The sequence below is a fragment of the Sander lucioperca genome, chromosome 11 (assembly GCF_008315115.2).
Source record: "Sander lucioperca isolate FBNREF2018 chromosome 11, SLUC_FBN_1.2, whole genome shotgun sequence".
Classification (NCBI taxonomy): domain Eukaryota; kingdom Metazoa; phylum Chordata; class Actinopteri; order Perciformes; family Percidae; genus Sander; species Sander lucioperca.
In genome coordinates this window covers 19817751-19839264 of record NC_050183.1, presented here as the reverse complement: position 1 = coordinate 19839264, position 21514 = coordinate 19817751, and the positions used below count along the sequence as shown (strand labels likewise).

The following is a 21514-nucleotide window of genomic DNA, read 5'->3' as shown; positions in this document are numbered from 1 at the left end:
CAAAAATGCAGTGCTGATGGATAAACATTCAGTCAGTGCACACTTTGTACGAGATTCCTGATAATTATTATATACATTATGAGTGTTTGCAATATATGCTAGGCTAACATTAACCAAATAATCAATAGCATTTATGTATATTATCCTATATTTACATCTATAACGTAATTTAAGAATATTTACCTAGTATTTATGTGGATTCATCACGAGAAGAGAGATGAAACAGAATATAGAAAACCGCAATCCATACTATAGATTGGTTTTCAAAATGGCTAGCCAAATTCTCACTAAAGGCACAAACAAGGCTAGCCAGGGTGGAGCTTTCCGCCTAATACACTCCAAAGGACCGCTGAGAGGTCGGCTAAGGCTAACAGATTCATGTAACACTGCTTCTACCAGGTGATGTTTGTTGTGCTTTGTTTTTTTAAATTAGCAAATAGTGCTTTCGATTTTTTTTTTTTTTTTTTTATACCTGTGTTAGGTTATAAAGATGTTAAATATGTGGCTCAGTGGTCACTACGTGGCTCTAAAGTCTGTATGGGCCTGTACAAAAATACCTGCAGGGCTGATTCACACTCAAGAATTTTGTCTCAAACTTTGTCACCAATGATGTTTGTTTTTCCAGTGTTTCCCTCTATGCATCCTTTTACTTCTACCAACCGGTTTCTCTCTAGTGTATTTTCAACATTTTGCGCTCTGTCGTAATGTTTGAACCCTCTGCATGTCCTCGTCTTTCCTAAGTGTGTCTCCTCTCCTGTCATGTTGGCCTGAACAAGCTCAAGATTTACTTGCAATTCATTTACCTGTATCCTGAGTCAGAATGCAACCCACTCAAAGCCTTAGAGGAACCACAAACAGTATAACAAAAAATGGTGGGTCAAAAATGTGATCTGATTCAGTGCCTATAAAAAGGCTTTCTTTTTACTTGTATGTCAAAAATCCACATTTTTCTCAAATTCCTGTTCTCAGCATACATGGTGAGGCCTGCTTCAATATACAGACCAAATTTGTAATACCCAGATCAAATAAATCCATCAAATCCAATTATAGCTTCATATGGTAGAGCATTATGTCAAATACGAGGATTTAAGTGTTTAAGTGTAAATCAAATGAATTACAACAAGGTCTTGAGGCCATTTGGGCTAATCCCTTCACTAAATATGCCCCTCAAACACCAGGTAGTATTTGCTTTGCTGCACTTTGGTCTTCTCTTTTTTTGTCTTCCCATCTATTCTGTCCCACTCTGTCTTTCATCTTCCCCCATCCTCCCTTGTGTTTCTTAGCTGTAGCCAAGGTTCTCCATCTCATGGCGGTATCTTAACTCCGACACTTTTGCTTTGTGCTGCTTACTCTCCAGATGCTGCCTGAAGTCCGTCTCCTGCTCGGCTCCGCAGTTGCACATGGAGCAGTAGAACTGACCGCTGGGAGTCACGCACATGGCCAAGTCCCTGGGGATGCGCTGCCTCGGTCTGGGGTTGTAGTACGGCCCTGGAGGGATAAATAGAGGAGAGACGACAGACAGTTAGTTAGTTAGAGAGATTAAGTTAGTTGTAGCTACTGTACTGTACACATTAAGTGACAGATTCATACCAGATTTATTTATCATAATAGCTGGAAAAATACTTCAATGTTGGACTAATGGTTGGCAAAAATTATCAATTATTTCATTTCATTTATTTAATTAATCCAATAATGGTTTAGTGATAAAAAATTTTGACAAATGCACATATGACTTGGCCAGAGTCTTGTTTTGTCTGGTTAGCAGTCCCAAACCCAAAGATGTTCAGTTTACAGTCATACAAAACAGAGAAAAGCCAGTCAGTCGTCCACCACTGGTGTCCAGAGGATGAATCCAAATGAATCTGCTGTTTCCCTGGCGTTTCCTCTAGCACTGCCATGAGGTTTACATTCGTGGTTTTGCATGAAATGTCTTCCCAACTATTGGATAGATTAACATAATATTTGGAGGTTCTACCTGAGGACATTCCTGTTCAACTCTTCTGTTTCCTTAATGTGTCCTCTGGTGCCACCAGTTACATTTTTTAATATTGAGTAGTCATTTTTAGTAATTTATGATCAAATAACAGCAAACTAATGACATTCCCATCAGCCTCAGCTGTGCTTTGTGTTAAGTGCTAATTAGCTAATGTTAGCGTGCTAAGATGGCGAAAATGCTTAACATTGTACCTGCTTCACATCAGCATGTGAATATTGTGAGCAGGCTGATTTTAGCATTTAGCTCAAACCCCCACTGTGCCTACTTACAGCCTCACAGAGCTGCTACCATGGATAGTCTTGTTTCTTCATAAATGACACACAATCGATTGATGCTTACAATTCATTAATCCACTAATCATTTTAGGGTATTAGATGGTTTTCACATGCAATCTTAGGCTGGGGACACACCCAAAGCCAAAAAAAAAAAATCAAAACTGATTTTAAATATAGACCAGCATCACACACTTAATTATAACCTGATATATCGCTTATGTGTGTGATAAAGATACACAAGAGTGTACAAAAAGAAAAGCAAAAAGACATCTGGGATTACAAATAGGTGGATCATTGGAGAGTATTGCGTGTGTGTGTGTGTGTGTGTGTGTGTGTGTGTAAGTATGTGTGTGAGAGAGAGAGAGAGAGATAAAAAGACAGCGAGAAGGCAACCACAGGAGAGAGTGCAGCTATTTTGGGATTTGTCCATCAAGAAAACTGATTAAATCAGCAGAACGTTGTGGTTTGTGTGTGTGTGTGTGTGTGTGTGTGTGGGTGTGTGTGTGTGTGTGTGTGTGTGTGTGTGTGTGAGAGAGAGAGAATTGGCTCTACTTTATCTTGAGCTGAGGTGCTACTGTTTTTGTCTGTGGAAAGATACAAACATAGCGAACGACTGCAAGAAAGAGATGGTTGTTTGACGTCAGCAGGAAGTCTGACGTTATATTTCTCTGTCTCTGCTTTCAAACACACAAACTCCAATCAGCATGCAGACACTTACATAAACACAAACAAATAGCATGGTAACGTTATAAGAAGCTTCCAGCCAAAAATGTTGTCTGCTAACCCCTAGGTCAGATGAATGTGTGCAACGATGTTACCCTCAGTGATACAATGGTGCAGCTTTGTGTCAGCTTTTATTAAAACATCTGAGGAGGTCGATAAGTGGATGCTCCAAAACAAATGAAATCGAATGACAAACGCTTTGGGTGAAAAAGCGCATTATTTACAACATTATTTCTTTTTAAGATTATTTTTTGGGGCTTTTCCGCCTTTAATGAACAGGACAGGTGAGAAAGGGGAGAGAGAGGGGTAAGACATGCAGGAAATCATCACAGGTTGGAGTCGAACCCTGGACCTCTGCATCAAGGCATAAACCTCTAAATATATGTGCGCCTGCTCTACCCACTGAGCCAACCCAGCCACACAACATTATTTCTTAGATGTCCTGCACAGTGTCAACTAGAGACTGGGGAAATTAATGTAACTACTGTCGCTTAAACAAGCTTATAAAGTGTCAAGAAAAAGCTGACTTTTTCATGAAACCATGAATATGTGTTTTAGCAAGCCTCTTATTTATTCATTTTAAATATTTTACCTGGCATGGAAGCAGGTAGCTGTGGGCTGCGGCGGTTTTTCACCAGTCTGTACTCACTGCCATCTTTTCTGTTTCTTCTTGGGGCTGCCTCATTGCTGCCCTCCCTGAAACAGGCAGAGCAAGAGACGAAATCGCTTTAGTCTGGTTCAAAAATCTGTTTCTTCAAGTTTAGCTTGGCTGGTTTGGTAATTAACAAAGCCAAAACCAGCTATGTGTTTAAGTTTAGTTAGGTATATTTTCTCTGACTACTACTTTATGTTAGGGAGAAGTCAAACTGGGTAACTTTAATCTGGAGACAAATACGCTATACCTTATTGGATCATCGAGGTTTACATTATATGAACAAGGCTATAGCCAAAATATGACTCTATTATTTAAATACACATATTTTTCTGAGCTGCTTTTAATTCAGTTGTGTTGATTTGCAAGACAAATGCAAAACCAAAACAAAGCTAAATAAGGATGAGACCTCTGACTTTCTATACTTCTAAACCTACATGTTATTGGAGTTCTGTTGGGCCTCAGCGAGCCGTAGCTTCTTGGCGTGGTTCTTGCCCTGATAGTGGGCCTGTGCAACTGCCAGTGAACTGAAGGAGGCGTCACACAGCTTACAATAGTCGTTCTCTGTGGCCAAGATGACCCGAGTCGCCCCCTTATACTGCGCCTGTAAACCCAGGACAAAGCAGTGCAGTGTATGTGGTGAGAGGAGTTAGGGAGTAAACAGAGACAAAGAAAAGAAATACATTTTTAGGTGGGAGGAGGACAAGAATTGCTTGTGCAACTTCTTAATATTTTCAACTGTCAAGCATACACTGATGAAAGTTGCGATCTGATTCAGTGCCTAAACAGTCTCTAACTTTGTCCACCTGCTGTTTGGTGATGAGCACAGCTAAAAACTATGAGAGCGGTGAGAGTGAACCAAAACAGTAAAGTTGTGGGCCAGACCGCTAAACAATGAGCTAAAACTTACTAAAAATTTCTGTAAAGCCGAGAGGAGCTGTAGATTCAGGTGATAATTCTCTGTAAATTCATCAGCAAACCCCTTTCACATTGTCATTTGATACATACAAAATATTGATTACAGCCATGTTAAAGTCTGACAAAATGTAGCATTACAATAAAACAATTATTTTTTATTGCAGCCAGAATGTGTCAAGACAGTAGATTGTTCAGTGGTGAGCGGATGATGTGAGTTTTCACTGATAGGCACAAACAGAGTGACTCTGCAGTTCCTTACCGCCTCCTCAGTGGGAAACTACCTCTATCAGCAGCAGTACATCCACCTCCTCAACTAAAACTGTAACATTTAGGTAGGTTGGTGCTGAGTTTGGATCTGACCTGCCTGCCTGCATCACTGTCGTTTGATCCTGAGCTGAGGGATGTCTGGCCAGCCCCCTCAAGGACTTCTGGAATCCTGATGGCTGGAGGCTGTTGACTGCCAGCATAGAAATTTCTCAACTTTTTACTATGGTTTTTCCCCTAGACAGACAGATAAAGAAAAGTTTGTGATTATGTATTTATCTTAATAATATAACATGTTTTGTACATGGGTATTTCAACTGACCTGGTAGTGAGCCTGTGCCTGCTGAGCAGAGTTGAGGGTAACATTGCAGAGTTTACAGTACAGTGGTTTACACAGTTCCCCCAACCCCAGAGAGTCTTCCTGCTCCTCCATCCCAAGCAGAGAGCCCTCATCCTGGGGCTGCTCGCTGGCTGGGGCTGCCTGACCTGGGAGAGGACCAGGGATGAGGCAGGCCATCGGGGCTTGGATGAGGGCCGGTCCTCGGGGCATTGGGGGCAGGTGTGAAGGGTCTGGGCGTGGAGCAACAGGGGAGGACATGGGGCTGGGAGGGAGCGTGAATCGACCGGCTCCGTGCGCCACTACAGGTGGGGGCACCAGTGTTTGTGCAGGGTTAAGAGGTGGACGCCCCAACGGTTGTATGAGGTCCATGGTTGGAGGCACTATTGCTTGTGTGTGATCTACAGGTGGGGGACCCAAGGTGTGTGCCATTGGTGGAGGCCCAAGTGGTTGAGATGGGGCCATTGGAGGCGGGCCTAAGCTGTGTGGTTGGGTAATGGGGTGATGTCTTAATGTGTGAGTAGCAGTCATTGGAGGGGGGCCTAGTGTCTGGGTTGGAACCATCGTTGGGGGTCCAATCGCCTGAGCAGGGGCAAGGGGTGGTGGACCGAGAGGCTGCGTAGGCGCCATCGGCGGAGGTCCCAGCTGGTGCAGAGATTCCATGTGGTGGAAAGGCTGCTGGGGATGGCGGAAGAGACTCAGTGGAGGCTTCAACATGGTCTCTGGGCCTGTGGACAACAGAGTCACATACACACTACTTATAGACAGGGAAAGATATTATTAATCAGAGAAATTTCTTTCAAGTAAATTCAGTTACTTTGATGAGGAAGGCAGTGTTGTATGGACATTAGTACTTCAATGAAACTCAAAAGCATTCAGAAAGTTCATGCAATAATAGAACATTTTTAGAAGTTTACTTTTAGTTTTTGGCCATGTCGGTTGGTTGGTCTACTAACACTTTTGTCATGACTGAAATATCTCAACAACTAAACTTAGCACAAAAAGTAAGGAAATTTGTGTTTGGTAGATTATTTCTCTGTGGTAACAATGCTTTTTGGCAATAAATCTTACACCGTTGGAAAGCCTGTTCAGTTTCCTTTCAAATGGTGCCCCATTTGTAAGGAACATACATTTGTAGGATGAGCAGCAGCGCTGAGGATGTGGGTTGCGCCCATGAAAAATTTGTCAAATCTTCTCTGTCAATGCCAAACAGCTTTATTAAGTTCAAGTTTTTTACAAGTTTTATTAAGTTTATTACTATCTCGTCAACCTCACATGTTCTTTGTGTTTACTGCTACTTGGCAAATGATAGCATTCTAACAGGCTAAACTGAGATGGTAAACACGGTAAACATTATACCTGCTAAACATCAGCATTTCAACATTGCCATTGTGAGCATGTTAGCTAGTATTTAGCTTAAAGCCCACTGTTAGGCCTGCACGATAAATCGTTATAAAATCGCGATCACGATTCACCCCTGTTCACGATTTAATTTTTAAATGACTTTGATTATTTTTTTTTTCTCCTTCAATTAATTTATTGAAAGCATTTGACATTGACATTAACATGTTTTAATTATGTAAAGACATGTTCAAGGAGTTCCGATAGAGCCTGTATCAGGGCCATATTTAGTTCAATGTGTTACTATTTTTGGTAGCCTACTGTACTTAAATGGCCAGTATGTACTTTATTTTCTTTATTCATTGAAGCCTCTATGTTTACAGGCGTGTGGTGATGCACAATGTGCTATAGGTACTGCCAATTTGTTTTATTTTGTCATGGTTCATGTGTGCAATAAACATTACACTTGACATGAAACAAATTGTGGCAGAGAATCGTGATATAAATTCTAAGCTAAAAAAATCGTGATTCATATTTTTCCCCGAATAGTGCAGACCTACCTACTCTGCCTATGTACATCCTCACAGAGCTGTTAGCATGGCTGTAGGCTCGTCGTCTCATTATGCTGCATTTTGATTTGAGTATCTTCATCAAAATACACACTGGATAGTATTTAGGTTTACAAGGATGAATTTTGACAATGTTCAATATGTCAGCAAAAAAAAACATTGCTTAGCTTTACACAAAATTTCATTGAAATCTGTAAATATGTTTTTTTTAGCCTAAAGCAAACATAACATAAATAACATATCACATCCTTGGCAAAGATAAATATGTGATTTGCATTGGATTAGACTGCTAAGTGGATATTGTCTATTGACAGATCATCAAACAGACATTGAGAAGGAACTTGGTGATAAACCAATGACTGATGACACTAAGAGAAAAAGCATTTTTTTTCTTAGAGCCCTGAGGCAGGAGAGAGAGAGGTAAAGAGATGGGCGAATGGAAACACATTCTCGGACAGAGGAGCTTCACACTCCAGTGGGCATCAGATAGATTAGGCTTAGCCTACAGCGCCTGCAGTCATGCATACAGGAAGTTACATATACATGCATGTGCACAAACACAAACAGAGGCAATGACAATCCTCAAGCGTCTCTGATAGGAAGAGATCAGTGTGTGTGTGTGTGTGCATGCATGGGTTTGTATGTCTAAGGAAAACAAGAAAGAAAGCATTATATTAGGAATGGCAATGTGCTGATTTCTGTATGTTCGTTTGTGCCGCTCTAATGCTCCATTTTGTGTGTGTGTATGTGTTTGTGTGTAGCTACATACAGAATATTGTCAGGTCAGTAATAGGCCAACAGCTGTGTCAAAACTCCCTGTGCTGGAAGCTTTTATCTGGAATCCAATTGGATGCCCAATGGCAGTGATTCATGGACTCAAAATAACATCCCGAGGTGTTTGTGTTTCCGACTGCTGTTCGCTGTCAGTCTGTCTGTCCAGTCTGTCTGGCTGCCTGTCTGTCACCTGGCCTGGCTGACCTCAGGAGAAAGGTATGCTTGACTATAATCCTGTCAACTGCAATATGAGACTGTGGGAGATTCATCAGGGCTGGATGAGTAGTTGCCTATATATTACAGTAATATTATACAGCAGTTGCATATAAATAAATATCAGTTTCACTACTCATTGGCATCGTAAGTGTTATTTAAACATATGCTGCTCATAAAAGCGTTTACATTTCCTGTTTTGAGAGCTCCTTTGGAAACATTCTCTGGCATCCATAGGGTTGCAAAGGTGATTTATTTGTAATAAACATCAGAAGAAGTGGGTTTGAATTGGCCATTATGACCGGACAGTCAAAGGAAAGCAGCTCTAACAGAACGTCAAGCTTCATTAACAGCAAATTTCAAGAAAAATAAGTCTCAGACACACTCAAATTGCATTGCAAATGCATCACAGCAATGACAGCTTTAGTACCAAAAATGGTGACAGTAAACAGAAAAAAACATGGTTTAAATGTTACTATACACATTCAAAATTAAAATAAATCAATATAGTATAGCCATTAAAATGGCCCAAAGGGTTTTAGAATAGGACAAGTTTTGAGAAGTTAGTGCTTCAAATATTCATATATATTCATTGAATGAAACCAACATGTTGAATTATACAACTTCTCAATCCTCAATAATCACTATTAACGTCATCCAGAACCAGATCCACGAATGAAGTTCCACAAACAGTACTGCACATCATCAATCTAATCAGCAGCGGCCGCATGAGAACCCTTCAACCCTGAGTGAGACCGCCTGCACAGCAGTCCGGAAACCTCACTGCAGCAGCAATTGTAAGCACAAAGGGCAGCTGACCCTTTTTGCTTGAGTACACATTGTGCCACCACAACATAGATTGCATTTATTGTATATCAGTTACAATCATAGACTGTATACAGTCTATGGTTACAATGTAAGGTACGCTCGAATATGTTGCTGTCAACTGTTTACCCAACACTTGCCTCCCCACGTCTTCAACTCCTTGTGATGCTACCTCATGTAAAATTCCTTTGCACCATGATTTCATGTAGCCAGTACTGTGCCTGAAGACAGAACAGATCTGTTACCTTTCTATAGTTTTAATGTGAGCTAGATAGGCCAAGGTCAGTTTTGTCCCAGATCCAGGCCCACAGAGTGCAGTCTACAGAGCTGCAGCATATACAGTATGCATGTTCACAGTAGTGGACCCTGTTGCAAAGTAAAATAAATAAATACATAACAATTGTTGTTTTGCATTTGAGCTTATGGAGAGGACGCAATCAACTTTGCAAGTCAAAGTCAGGCTTATGTAATGTTGCTCTGAAGCAGAAGGGAGCAAGTGATCAGTAGGTTGACAACACAGTAATGTTCATCATATCTGTAGAGAAATAATGTTCTCTCAGTCTCAAAAGAATCAGCAAGAGTTGGAAGTTGCTTTTAAAACCAACTCAGAAGTTATTTAACTATTAAATAACTTCACTTGTCAGATTTTTTGAGTTTGACTAAAGATTTCTTGGTTTTAGAGCCACACCACAAAATAAAACTCCTGTCCTGGAGTCTGATAATATCATGGCCTCCACTGAGAATCTCTAAATAGGCCAAGTCTTTATTTTCTCTAGAGTTTCTCTTGCCATACTGTCTTGTGTCACATCAATTATGGAGCGATGAGAAGCACATGCCTCCTGCACTTATTCCATCTGCTTCACTGGGCACCGGATAACCAAAAAAGGAAAAAAGGCCACATACTGTACTGTGCAATTTACTTACTTTACCATTACAGTAAAGCCTAGTTCCACTTTTTTTTTTTAAATCTCAGTAGCACTTAAGGTTTAAATTCCTTCCATAATAATTAACATAAAGTACTCATTTAAAGACTCTGAGCACCAGTCACCAGGCCTATGCATTAGGCTGCTATTACTATATTGATTAATAATTATTCATTCCTCCTTATAGAAAACAACTACCACTAGACATTTAGCTTAATCAGAAATAGCCTACTTACAAAAGCCCATCACGAGTTACCAGAGATTTTGGCTGACGAGAAGTTGGAAAATCCAGTGCTATTTAATTGGTAATGATATTAAACAGAGAAAGACAACCAAATCCTCCGTTTTGATTAATTAAGTCCAGCAAATATTTGGCATTTTTACTCTTATGATGACGTAAATGATTGATGGTTTATCAAAATTGTCATTACAAATTCCCTCAATCAACTGTACTGTTTCAGCCAAAAACACATTTTGTTTCCAATCAACTACAATATTTTCCAAACTCTACTAACTTCAATCTAAGTCTCCATGCAGTCTATGCAATAAAGATGACAGTTTAATGGCAGAAATATTACCAGGTGGATCAGTCTCATGCTGTACATCTGGATCATCTAGTAGGCTAGCCATGACACTGGCCTCAAGTCAATAAAAAAACAACAGTGCGACAGTGCAGGTGCAATGAAGAAACACTTACTGTGTAATTGCATGTCACCATCATCTGTGCAGATCAAGAGATCAAGCAATGCAGTGAAGGAGGCAGCACCGATTCAGTTTCTATTTCTTCACTTGCTCTGACAACCACTTCACTGCCATACCAGAGAGATGAAAGTGAACATTGCATTGAGGCTATATAGAGTCTCTCGACAACCTCAGATTTTGCATCGCAGCATCCATGCTAAGATAAACAGAATTATGGCTGGTGCACCCCTCTATATGACATTATGATGATGACAGCAGAACCAGGGCAACCGGTTTCAACATCCACCTTCCTCATCTGCAAATGTCTCTGGTTAGAATGTCTCCATCCCTGCACATTAGCGAATACTGCTGACAGTCAGAGGGGAGATCCTGTAGCAAGCCTCTCCTTACCTGGCAAACGGGCAAGATAATGGTTGCTGTCACCGTAGGTGACAGGCGGCGAAGTGTAATTTCTGCAGTAATCCGCAGTCTGGTAGTATGCTGCATCCCCGTTCTTCAGCTGCAGCGCCATCATCGCAGTCACATCCCTTTTCCAACTTCTTCTCTCCAAAAAACCTGGCGGTCAGGCAGGATGACAGTACCTAGCACACGCTCAGACACTGAGGCTTTCACCGGAGGGGTGATTCAAAGATGACAACGAACTACAGAAATCGCCAGCCAGCAAAAATACTTTTTAAATGCCCAACATGTAAACACATTGAGTTTGTATTTTCACATTAAGTACCAAAAAATATATTTTCCTGGCGAAATTACATTTTTAAAGACACAGGCCCTGCTGAGGATCCTCCAGCATCCCTCTCCTTGTTGGTACAGTCCATTTCCGATGCCACCGCTGCTGAACAGCATGGTTTTCAATCATGACACATTGTGTACATGTTACACCTATGTGGTAGACCCTGATCACCCGTGGCTGGCTGAGTCTTAAATCTGCAGTGAAAACAGCCAGGCTGCTATTGTGATGATAGTGTTGTTAATAGCATATGAGTTAATAGGCTATAGGCAAATACAATGAAATAAAATGCTACAATAGACAAACAGGCTACATGTAGAAATAAGAAAGTATTGAAAACGGCATCTGCAATAAATAGGCCTAACAATTCTTCTTCTTCTTCTTCTTCTTCTTCTTCTTCTTCTTCTTCTTCTTCTTCTTCTTCTTCTTTCTATAATAATAAAAACAAGATACATTCATTTTATTATTGTTGGTATTGTTATTATTATTATTATTATAACTCTAGTAGCCAACTAATATGTGATGCTATTAATTTTGTAATATTGGATATTACTACTATTGCTGTTTACTGTGAACCGTGAGATCATAAGATGTGGTTGAAAGCTCCACAGAAAAAAAGCTAGCCTATGTGGGCTTTGAGGTTAGATTTTTTTCCTCACCTTTGTAGACCTATAGCCTATTACATATAAATGTACTGTTATTATCATACTGTGTGTTTATTTTCTTATATATTTCCATATATTTTATGTTTATTGTATTTATTATGTATAGTGCATAGGCCTACAACATCAGTATGACTTGCAGAGTTTAGATGTTATTTCTTATTTCATTTTATTTATTTCATTTAAATTATCATGTCTTAGTCCTGCTGTGTGAATTTGTGAAAAAGTGTGAATTTCCTTCCCTGGGGATCAACAATGTCTTATATTATATCCTTATCTCATCAAATTATGGGCTGCTTTGTAAAAGCATAATGTCATGCCCACAAACACTGGAACAGTTTTTGCTATCTTATTTGCCCTTTTTGTTTACTGTGATGATGTAGGCCTAAGTCATTCTTTTGAGATACATCTCTTTTTTTTGAGGAAGTTTGTCATTATTATATAAGAAACCAAATCATAATTCTAAGATACTAAGTCATTCTTTTGAGAAATTACTAACAGGATCTTTTTTCTTTTTATGACATTAGCGGAAATGGGCTTCCACAGAGATCCTGTAATAACATTTTAACAAAAAAAATATTGTTTGAAACATACTTTGATAAAGTTTCTCATTATTTTGAGAAACTATCTCATTATTTTGTAGTCCTATTTCATTATTTTGAGATACTATCTCATTATTTTGAGATAATATCTCATTATTTTGAGAAAGTTTCTCATTATAATGACTCACTGGCAGAAATGGCTTCCCCAGTGATCCTGAAATAACATTTGAATAAAACAAATATGGTTTTGTGGTTTGAAACATTATTTGAGAAAGTTTCTCCCTATTTTGAGATACAATTTAATTTGAGGTACTATGTCAGTTTTTTTATATAGGCTTATGTCATTATTTAGAAATAGGCTAGTATGTCATAATTTTGAGAAAGTTTGTCATTATAATAATGACTTACATGACCTTTTTTTTAATCACATTGGCGGTATAGGCTTCCAGTGATCCTGTAATAACAGCTGAATAAAACATATGTTTTTTGTGGTTTGAAACATAATTGATGCGACATTTTATTTTCTTTACCTCTAATACATCACACGGATAACTCACACCCAGTTTCATTCTGTGTATGTGTTTGAGAGAGGAAGGGAGGAGGGCCCCTGAAAGACAGCGTGGCTGCAGTGCCGCAGCAAGACAACTTCCAGTCGACCAGCAGTTCAGCTGCTCATAACATCCTCAGCTAGAGCTCTACTGACTGGACATTTTGTACATACGTTCTGTAACTGTACGCCGTACAACCCATAACACGAGAGGGTTTATAGTCGGTGTGGAGTAACGGTTTGCTGGACAGATAACAGCCTGCTTTGGGGACTGCTGGGGACTGTTGGAGAATGTTGGAAGGCTAGCCAGGGTCAGACCAGCATCTTCAAACACTTTGAACGCTGCGTTGACGCCAACTCAACAGGGTAAGTTATCATGCTAAATTAGTCATATTCCTACCTTTGAATAGACCAATGGCTTGTGTTTAATGTTGGGAATATATTTAACGTTACAGGGGAACAGGCTCAGCGTTAGCCTTTAGCTAGTGAACAAGAGAGCTAGCTAGCTAGCTAACCATTTCCAAACTGGTGGGCATTAACTTAGTCGAAAGATATGCGGTAACATTAACGTTAATCCGACATTGATAGAGTGGTTGTAAACTAATTGCATTGTTATAACGTTACTAACGTTATATTCGTATCATTATGCTATATCGAGAGCTAACAGTGCTGTGCAGCTGTCATCCCCTTTAACACCCAACGTTAGCTAACCTGCTGCTAGCCAGTGTGAATCTGCTGATTGCAGAATGTGGTTGATGTTGTTTGTGTTTTCATTTCCTCTCCTCCCAACACATATTTCTGTGACAGAGTGAAGATGGATCGAAACATGAAGGGTGGAACTGTCCCATCATCAAAATAGGAGGGCGTGTCTCTTAGGTATGCTTCACTAATTCCTCTCTGTTGACAGTCCAGCAAAGGGATTTTATATCAAATGTTATCTTTCTTTCTGAAACTGCAAATCTAACGTTAATGTAATGGACAAAATAAAAATTTAAATCGATCAAGGTTTCACAAGTGTTTTCCTAAACTCACTTCGTTGTGTAATATGGTGCAACTGGCCAAACTGTGGAAGCCCATTTCCGCCAATGTGATGGAAAAAAAGATCCTGCAAGTCAATATAATGAGAAACTTTTCAAAATAATGTATCATATAATAAAGACTAAGTATCTCATAAAAAAGACTTAGTATCTCATAATAACAACTTAGCATCCCCAAACAATGACTTAGTATCTCAAAATAATGAGACACTTTTTCAAAATATTGAGTTAATATCTCAAAATGATGAGAAGCTTTCTCAAAATAATGAGAAGTCATTATTTTGAGATACTATCTCATTATTTCAAGATAGTAAGTAATTATTTTGAGATACTAAGTCATAATGAGAAAGTCTTTCATTACATTGACTTACAGGATCTTCTTTTTTTTCATCGCATTGGCGGAAATGGGCTTCCATACAAACCTCTACAACAAATATATTATGTCTTGTAGAGACTAAACATATGTTTGATCTTGCCAACCTGCCACTGTTAGCTCACACAACTTCTTTTTTTAGTTGTGTTTCAGTATTCAAAGCAAGCTTGTGTCTAGGCCAATGTTTCCCCATTCCACACATCCTGTTTTGTGAGGAAGCTTCCTCTTTTGTCCTAAAGTGCTTAGCTGCATCCTGATCAGGGTATCAGATCGCAGAAATGCTCAATGCGTGGTTTGTTTTAACTCAGGGATTTCCGCTTTAGCTTGTTTTTGTACATATTCAATGCTACTCTTCTTTGTAAATGAAGTTTGCTGTTTTTCTTTCTGGTTAACTATCAGTGTCATGCATATTTGTGTCAGTCACAAGTTCACAACTCTAAACTTTAACTTTTTTTTTTTTTTTTTTTTTTTAAACCTCTCTTACACACAAAATACCCCCCTCCCGGCCCACCCCATCCCACCCCGACTGGACCAAATAAGAAAGTATTAACAATACAGACAATTATAAAGGAAATACATACTTAGAATTGAAACATGAATAAACAAATATGATTTCTGTGAAGGACGGCACGCCTTCAAAACTCTATCATGACACACCATAGTGGATTACTATAGCCAGGTGTTTATATATAGTGTAGCTTGAAAAGAGGGGGGCAGTCATTCCTCTGGAGTCAGCCAGGATGGTCACTTAGCCTACTTCACCGGTAGGGCAAACTTTAACTGGGTTGACAAGTGTCTGTCAGTTGGAAGATCGATGTCTCAATTTCAGAGGGTGCAATCCACTTTTCTTTTTTTTAACTCTGTTGCTCCTTGTACATCATGTAGATATACATCCATTCTTGTCCTGGATGCTTAACCTGGCCAGTTTTGTGTTTGCAACAGTGCAAGCAGAGCAGTACAGGCACCCTTTTCCTGAGCAGCCTCCACCACCTGATAATCAGACCAAATTACCGTTTCATTTTGGTGCCGTTTTTTAAGTAGATCAAGGAAATATGCAGAATTAAGAGTTTTTATTTCTGTTTGTCAACTTTAAGACAGTTGCTATAGCTGTGTCCATCTCATCTATGCTTGTGGCTATTTTTGTGACTATTCTTCTGGCTCTGGCACAGGAAAGTGATCTTAATCATGCCTACAAACATATGATTGGCTTGGTTGCTTTTCCAACCAGGGAAACAGCTGTCAGTGAGCACAACACCAGACCTATTTGAATTACTGGAAAATGGGAGATGTGGGTGGTGATTCAGAGGCTAATGTGCTCCAAAGTCAGCAATGAGATTTACTGGCATGTCGTGGATATGCCCTATGGTGTCCTCCCAGTTAGTCAAACCCTGCAAAACACTTCTAAAGTCTGGTGCAGGAGGGCATCTTGCCAGGTGCCTTTACTACTAGCGGTGGGAATCTCTTGGCACCTCACGATTCGATTCCGATTCAGAGGCCAATGATTCTATTCTAAAGCGATTATTGATGCAACAATTTTTTAATGTACATTTCAATGCGTGATTTTGAAAAATATACATATAAATCTGAGTTTGCTACTCAGAGTTTGCTAATCACTTCCTAGACAAAGCTTAGATTTTGACATATACAGTATTTGTCACACACAAGTTTTAATGAAATGTTTTGTCTACTGAGGTTTTTGTTTTGTAGTCATTCCATTCTTAAGCCTTAAACGTGATTGTGAAAGTCACCTTCTCTCACAGTAATCTTCCATGTCAGAGGCTCAGTCGGCTTCTTAGAACATGAAACATGAGGTGGTCAGATGTCATGTGGTAAAGTAGATGAACAGCCTAAATGTGTTTTGCCTAATTATTTTATGTATGTCTTATTAGATCATGTATATACAAAAACTTTTTTTTTTTCCTTTTGGCCATTTTTGTGTGTTTTTTTTCTGCACTCTTGCCTAAACCCTTAAGTTGTTGTCCATTATCCCATCCTCTTTCAGTCACTCTGTTTTTTTTTTTTAAATCGATTATTAACTTATCAGAATCGAATCGTTCTAGAAAGAATCGCGATGCATCTAAGAATCGATTATTTTTCCCACCCCTATTTACTACTGCATCTGATCTGGGACCCAGAGGCAATGTTGGGTGGGTTGACTGCTGTTAGATAGAGGTGGGGCATATGAAAGTAATATTGGTGTTGTAAAAGGCAACACAATATCAAGTGGATTTTTGATTATTACTTTGACAGATAAGTGTTCTTAGGCGATACAATGACCTTAACTTATTTGAGTGCTATAGCTGTGTGAAGTGAAAAGTAAAGGCTGCTACCTGCTTGATAATTATATCCTTATGCTATTTGCTAATGCTTTTTTTTTTCTCAGAGAAAGTATGCACCACCCCTTGTTGAAAAGATGAGATACAATATTGTTTGAATACATCAATATACAGTACGGTATATAATCATTGAATACATCAATATACAGTACGGTATATTATCATATCTTCTGTATAGTTTGCCTTTGTGCAGTCCTATACAGTATAATTTCAGGCCTTTTTCTCATAATGCTGTAACACAAATATTGTCAATGTGCGAAAACACGAAGACAGTACATGACAGCACAGTGCTGTTATGATGGCTGTTTGTCTTCTAGATTATTAGTACTGGCTATTTTTGCTCAAAATATCTTGTTGTACTTAAGATGTAAAGCTAATATAGTCTAGACAGCTAATGTAATCAAGACAGAGTCACTTTCACCATAATGAATGATGTATATTGGCTGGATGAATGATAATAATAATATCTCTGTGTTTTCCTCTCATCCTGCTTTTCTGAGAGTTGTTTATGGCCCTAAATTGGCTGAAGGTTAAATTAAGGCATGTTGTAATTTTCTAAGAGCCCAAACATATACTTTCCCATCACTATGTCACAATCTGTTACAGTTGAGTCACTGTGTTGTTTTTGTGTTTGTGAGTGTTAGACATTAGCAGTCTGTCTAAAATACTTCTGGGAATTTTCAAAGTTGGAAACTTTCCATGGGAATTAACGGGAATAAACTGGAATTAATGGGAATAAACTGGACATTTTTAATATTGCTTGTTATAATACTGTTAGTCTATAACAGGGAACTTAATTGTAGTTGGAAAAAAAACATCTTGCAGCATAATCTTGGTTAAAACATCCTGATTTAATGCAACTTCAGTTGAATGTCCTCCCTATATTTGTCAATGACATGCACGCAGTAATCAGCATAAGCTACTACATACTTGCCAACATTTTTTTTTTTTGGGGGGGGGTAATACATAACCCATTGCTTTTATTAACTTGTGTGTGTTAGTTGTATAGCCTACTTTTGATAGTAAATCAAAATTGGAATGTTTCCAAAATTCCCCAGCTAAACTTTCCATGGAAAGCAATATTAAAAATATCCAGTTTATTCCCATTAATTCCCGTTTATTCCCGTTAATTCCTGTTATTTTCCGTTAATTCCCGTTATTTCCCGTTAATTCCCATGAAAGTTTCCAAATTGGAATGTTTCCAAAATTATGGAAAGTTTCTGGAAAGTTTACCGGAAAATTTCCGCCCCTTTGCAACCCTATCAATGAAGTCCCACAAAACCCTGCTATTTCCCAGTACTCCATGACAGAATTAAATGAGCAAATCTTGACTGGTAGAAATACAGCTACAGCTAGTAAGCACTCATTTTTCTTTGTGAGAAATTGTGTTTGCAAATGAAATTAATATTTGATAACCACAGGAGTTTTAAGGTAAAGTTTTAAGCCAGTACGGATACAGTACTGTACTTTGTGACATTTCATAAATCTTTTATGTTTGCCTAATAGAAATGTCAAACTAATGTCAGAATGAAAGATTAATGTTAAAAAAACCATAATTGCCATAAGGTAGGCACATCACATTTCACCTGTTTTGGACTGGTCATTTGTGCAAAGACTCCTACAAAAATCTGTTGCTAAAGATGGGTAAATAGTTCATAGTATTATCTGCTTCAAAAGCTGCATTAGTTGTCTTCTTTGAATGAGAGCCCTTAGCTAGGGTGATCTCCCATTACTACAAAGGTTGTCCTCCATAAATGAAACTTTTATGCTTTGTTGTTAAAGACCTGTTTTGGTTACCTGAAGACCCTTCTGTCCTCAGGTTAAGGTCTCTTTTGTAAGTGCAGCCTGTTGGTAAGATACACTTGAGTGACATAAAGCAGTAAACTATGCCAGTTTTACACATGCCATGGATGCTCTGCAGTCAGTCACTGCACTTGTTTTAGTCTTGCTACTGTGTGGCTTACTGAACACGCTTGTTCTCTTTGACTCAGTGAGTACAGCTGAGCCTCAGCCACAGCGAGTAGGCAGGACTGCAGATTAGTCCAGTCATTTTATGAAAAAAGGTTTTTTTTATCAAAAACAAATTGCAACAGAAGCAAACTCAACTGATTTTGTATCCTCAATATGTCCTGAGTAAGGAAAAAAAAAGCCCCGAAGAATCCTGTTAGGGGAAAGTTTCGAAAAAGACCCAAATATAGCCTATTCATACGCCTATTCATTATTTTTCTCACGTGAATAGGGTAAACATTTTAACCTTTAGATATCACCATGAAAATTACTGAGTTGATTATTTACATCATGACAAACATGATACATTTTTTTTGAAATTGTTTGTTAACATGGGTAAACGGTGGGTTTGTCTCACTTGGGTATAGCCAGGTCAAAATGTCTTGTTGAATCTTGTTGACATCTTACAGTGAAAGACTTAATGTTAAGGTCTGAATGGAACCCATTTAGGCTACCCATGAGCATTAATACATAGAGGCAGGAAGAAGTACTTTAAAAACCAGCTTTTATTAATTATTATTGCAGAGATGGGGTTTGGGGCTGGGTCTGTGGGACTGTTTCTGGGGGATGAGTCTGAGGGTAGAACAGGAGACAAGGGTACTGAGAATGCAGAAGACAAAAGGTAGGTAAAATAAAAAGTGGCTGGATCAAACAATCAAATTCCATACACAATGCACCACTAGAGAATCTCATCTTCATTCTCGTCACAGCTACACAGTTCGCTAATCCTAAACTTGACATCGTTTCACCAATAATAGTCGTACCACAGCTCAACACACATCCAGATGTTCCCAATAAATTGTAGTTGATCACCAGGTATGTTTTATTAATATAGGTTGAATAATCCATGTAGGAGAAATCTTTCTTACCTGAGTAACAGCTTAGTGACTTAGTTGATTGACAGTTGAGTGGACCTTGAATGAATGACTAAATCTCTTCCCCTTATGGTGACATTTGTTTGCCTCTATAGTCTTTTACTGTAAGATGGCAACAAGATTCAACAAGACATTTTCACCTGGCTATACCCAATGTTTAGATCTGTTGTGGTATTTATGCAAATTAGCACATACGTAATTAGATTATGCACCGTTTTCCCATGTAAAAAAAAATATCATGTTTGTCTTGATGTAAATAATCAACTCAGTAATTTTCATGGTGTCATCTAAATGTTTACCCTATTCACGCGAGAAAAAGAATGAGTAGGTGTATGAATAGGCTATATTTGGGTCTTTTTCGAAACTTTTTTCCCCCACTCAGGACATATTGAGATACAAAATCAGTTGAGTTTGCTTCTGTTACAATTTGTTCTAGGTTGACCCCCATTTTGGCTTAAAATGACTGGCCTAGATTCACTGAGCAGTACTGGCCACTCTCTTCAACTGGAAGCAGCTCATGTTTTTGAAATTAAGTTGCCAAATCTAGAAAACAGTTGTTAAATCGGCAAAACTGTGGCTGCCTGCTTGGGTCACTAAATTCAAATTTTTTTAAAAGAATAGTTTGATGGAGGTTTTTCTTTTGGTCACTAGGCACATTAACAGTTGCTTAGTTGGCAGCACTGTGGGGTGCTTTCAAGTGCACCCTTTGGGGTCACCTTGAAAGTGTAGCACATGAACCTTTTGAACAATGTGTGTTATTTGGTCAGCCCTGCTTCTGACTAAGTTGCTTTACAAACAGAAGCATCAAGTAAACTGTATTTACCAAATAAACTGCACCTCAGTGTTTTTTACATTAAGTATCACAACTGGGGCTCTAGTTGAGCAGGGCTTTTAGCCTATGCTTTACACTGTGAGGTCAGAATTTGCTTAAAAGTTTTGTTATCTTTCAGGTTGTGCTCTGCAGCTTAACTCTGTGACCGAGCTGGGAGACAGAGAGGAACATGCCTCCCAGGCCGTCCTCAGGGGAGCTATGGGGCATCCACTTGATGCCTCCCAGGTATGGACACTGGATTATATTGTGGATACAAGTGCATGTTGTATTTTTTTATTGTGTACTGTACACATGCCTCGACAAGTAGCCTGTTAATTTCATGCTACTGCAAATATAAAAGACTTCAAAGTTCACATGCCTATGCATTTATTATATTATTTAGTATTCAGTTATTGTTGTTAGAATGTTATTTTGTTTATATATTCCTTATTGGAAACTCTTATGAGTGTGAAATGCCCTAAGGGGACATAGTAAGTGTAAAGTAAATAATTAAGGTCATCAAAATATTATAATAATGCTGAGTGTGTCTGCAGGATCCTGGTTGACTGCTTGCTACCCAATGGGATGATTCTGACCCTGGAGTGTCTCCGTGAGGCCACACTCATCACCATCAAACATGAGCTGTTCAAGGAGGCCAGGAAATATCCCCTTCATCACCTCCTACAGGAGGAGACGTCCTACATCTTTGTCAGTGTTACACAGGTAAGAACTCTCAATCTCTATTTGAATGTCTGGTAGGCAGAGGTGTCCATCTAAATTAATTAGTTGGAAGTTTGATGGAACGACCCCAGAAAAGTTGTTTATAAAGGAGAACAGTAATTTGTCTGGAGCTCCCATAGGTGCTAGTAAAAAGAAATCGGTCCCTGGAACTGTTGTTGTCTGAAAAGTTGTTCACATCTTGCTTTCTTCTCTACAAACCTGAGCACATCTCAGCCTTAGAACATGCTTCTCTGTGCTTAAAAACACACTATTGCTCTTTTCCAAAACATTCCCCCGGCAGGGAGGCCGTCAGAGCAGCCATCACCATCGGTTTTCATAAAAAAAGAAAGTGAAAGTGTTTC

At 38.9% G+C, this 21514-nt stretch overlaps 2 protein-coding genes across 2 annotated transcripts in view; one reads left to right on the top strand and one right to left on the bottom strand.

The window, feature by feature from the left end:
• Positions 1-1211: 1211 nt before the first annotated feature.
• Positions 1212-11129, bottom strand: zmat3 (zinc finger, matrin-type 3). Its single transcript, XM_031282456.2, has 6 exons — positions 10903-11129; positions 5151-5893; positions 4925-5065; positions 4084-4250; positions 3587-3690; positions 1212-1488 (listed from the first exon to the last, which is right to left on the bottom strand). Exons 1-6 carry the CDS (start codon positions 11024-11026, stop codon positions 1280-1282), a joined length of 1488 nt encoding a protein of 495 aa, XP_031138316.1. The 5' UTR covers positions 11027-11129; the 3' UTR covers positions 1212-1279.
• Positions 11130-12979: 1850 nt separating this feature from the next.
• The window catches only part of LOC116038100 (phosphatidylinositol 4,5-bisphosphate 3-kinase catalytic subunit alpha isoform-like), a 28127-nt gene continuing 19592 nt past the window's right edge, over positions 12980-21514 (top strand). The window contains exons 1-4 of the mRNA XM_036007090.1: positions 12980-13359; positions 13801-13869; positions 20572-20678; positions 20987-21155. Of these exons, the coding sequence (XP_035862983.1) occupies positions 20623-20678; positions 20987-21155 (225 nt within the window). The 5' untranslated portion in view covers positions 12980-13359; positions 13801-13869; positions 20572-20622. The remainder of the gene's footprint in view (positions 13360-13800; positions 13870-20571; positions 20679-20986; positions 21156-21514) is intronic.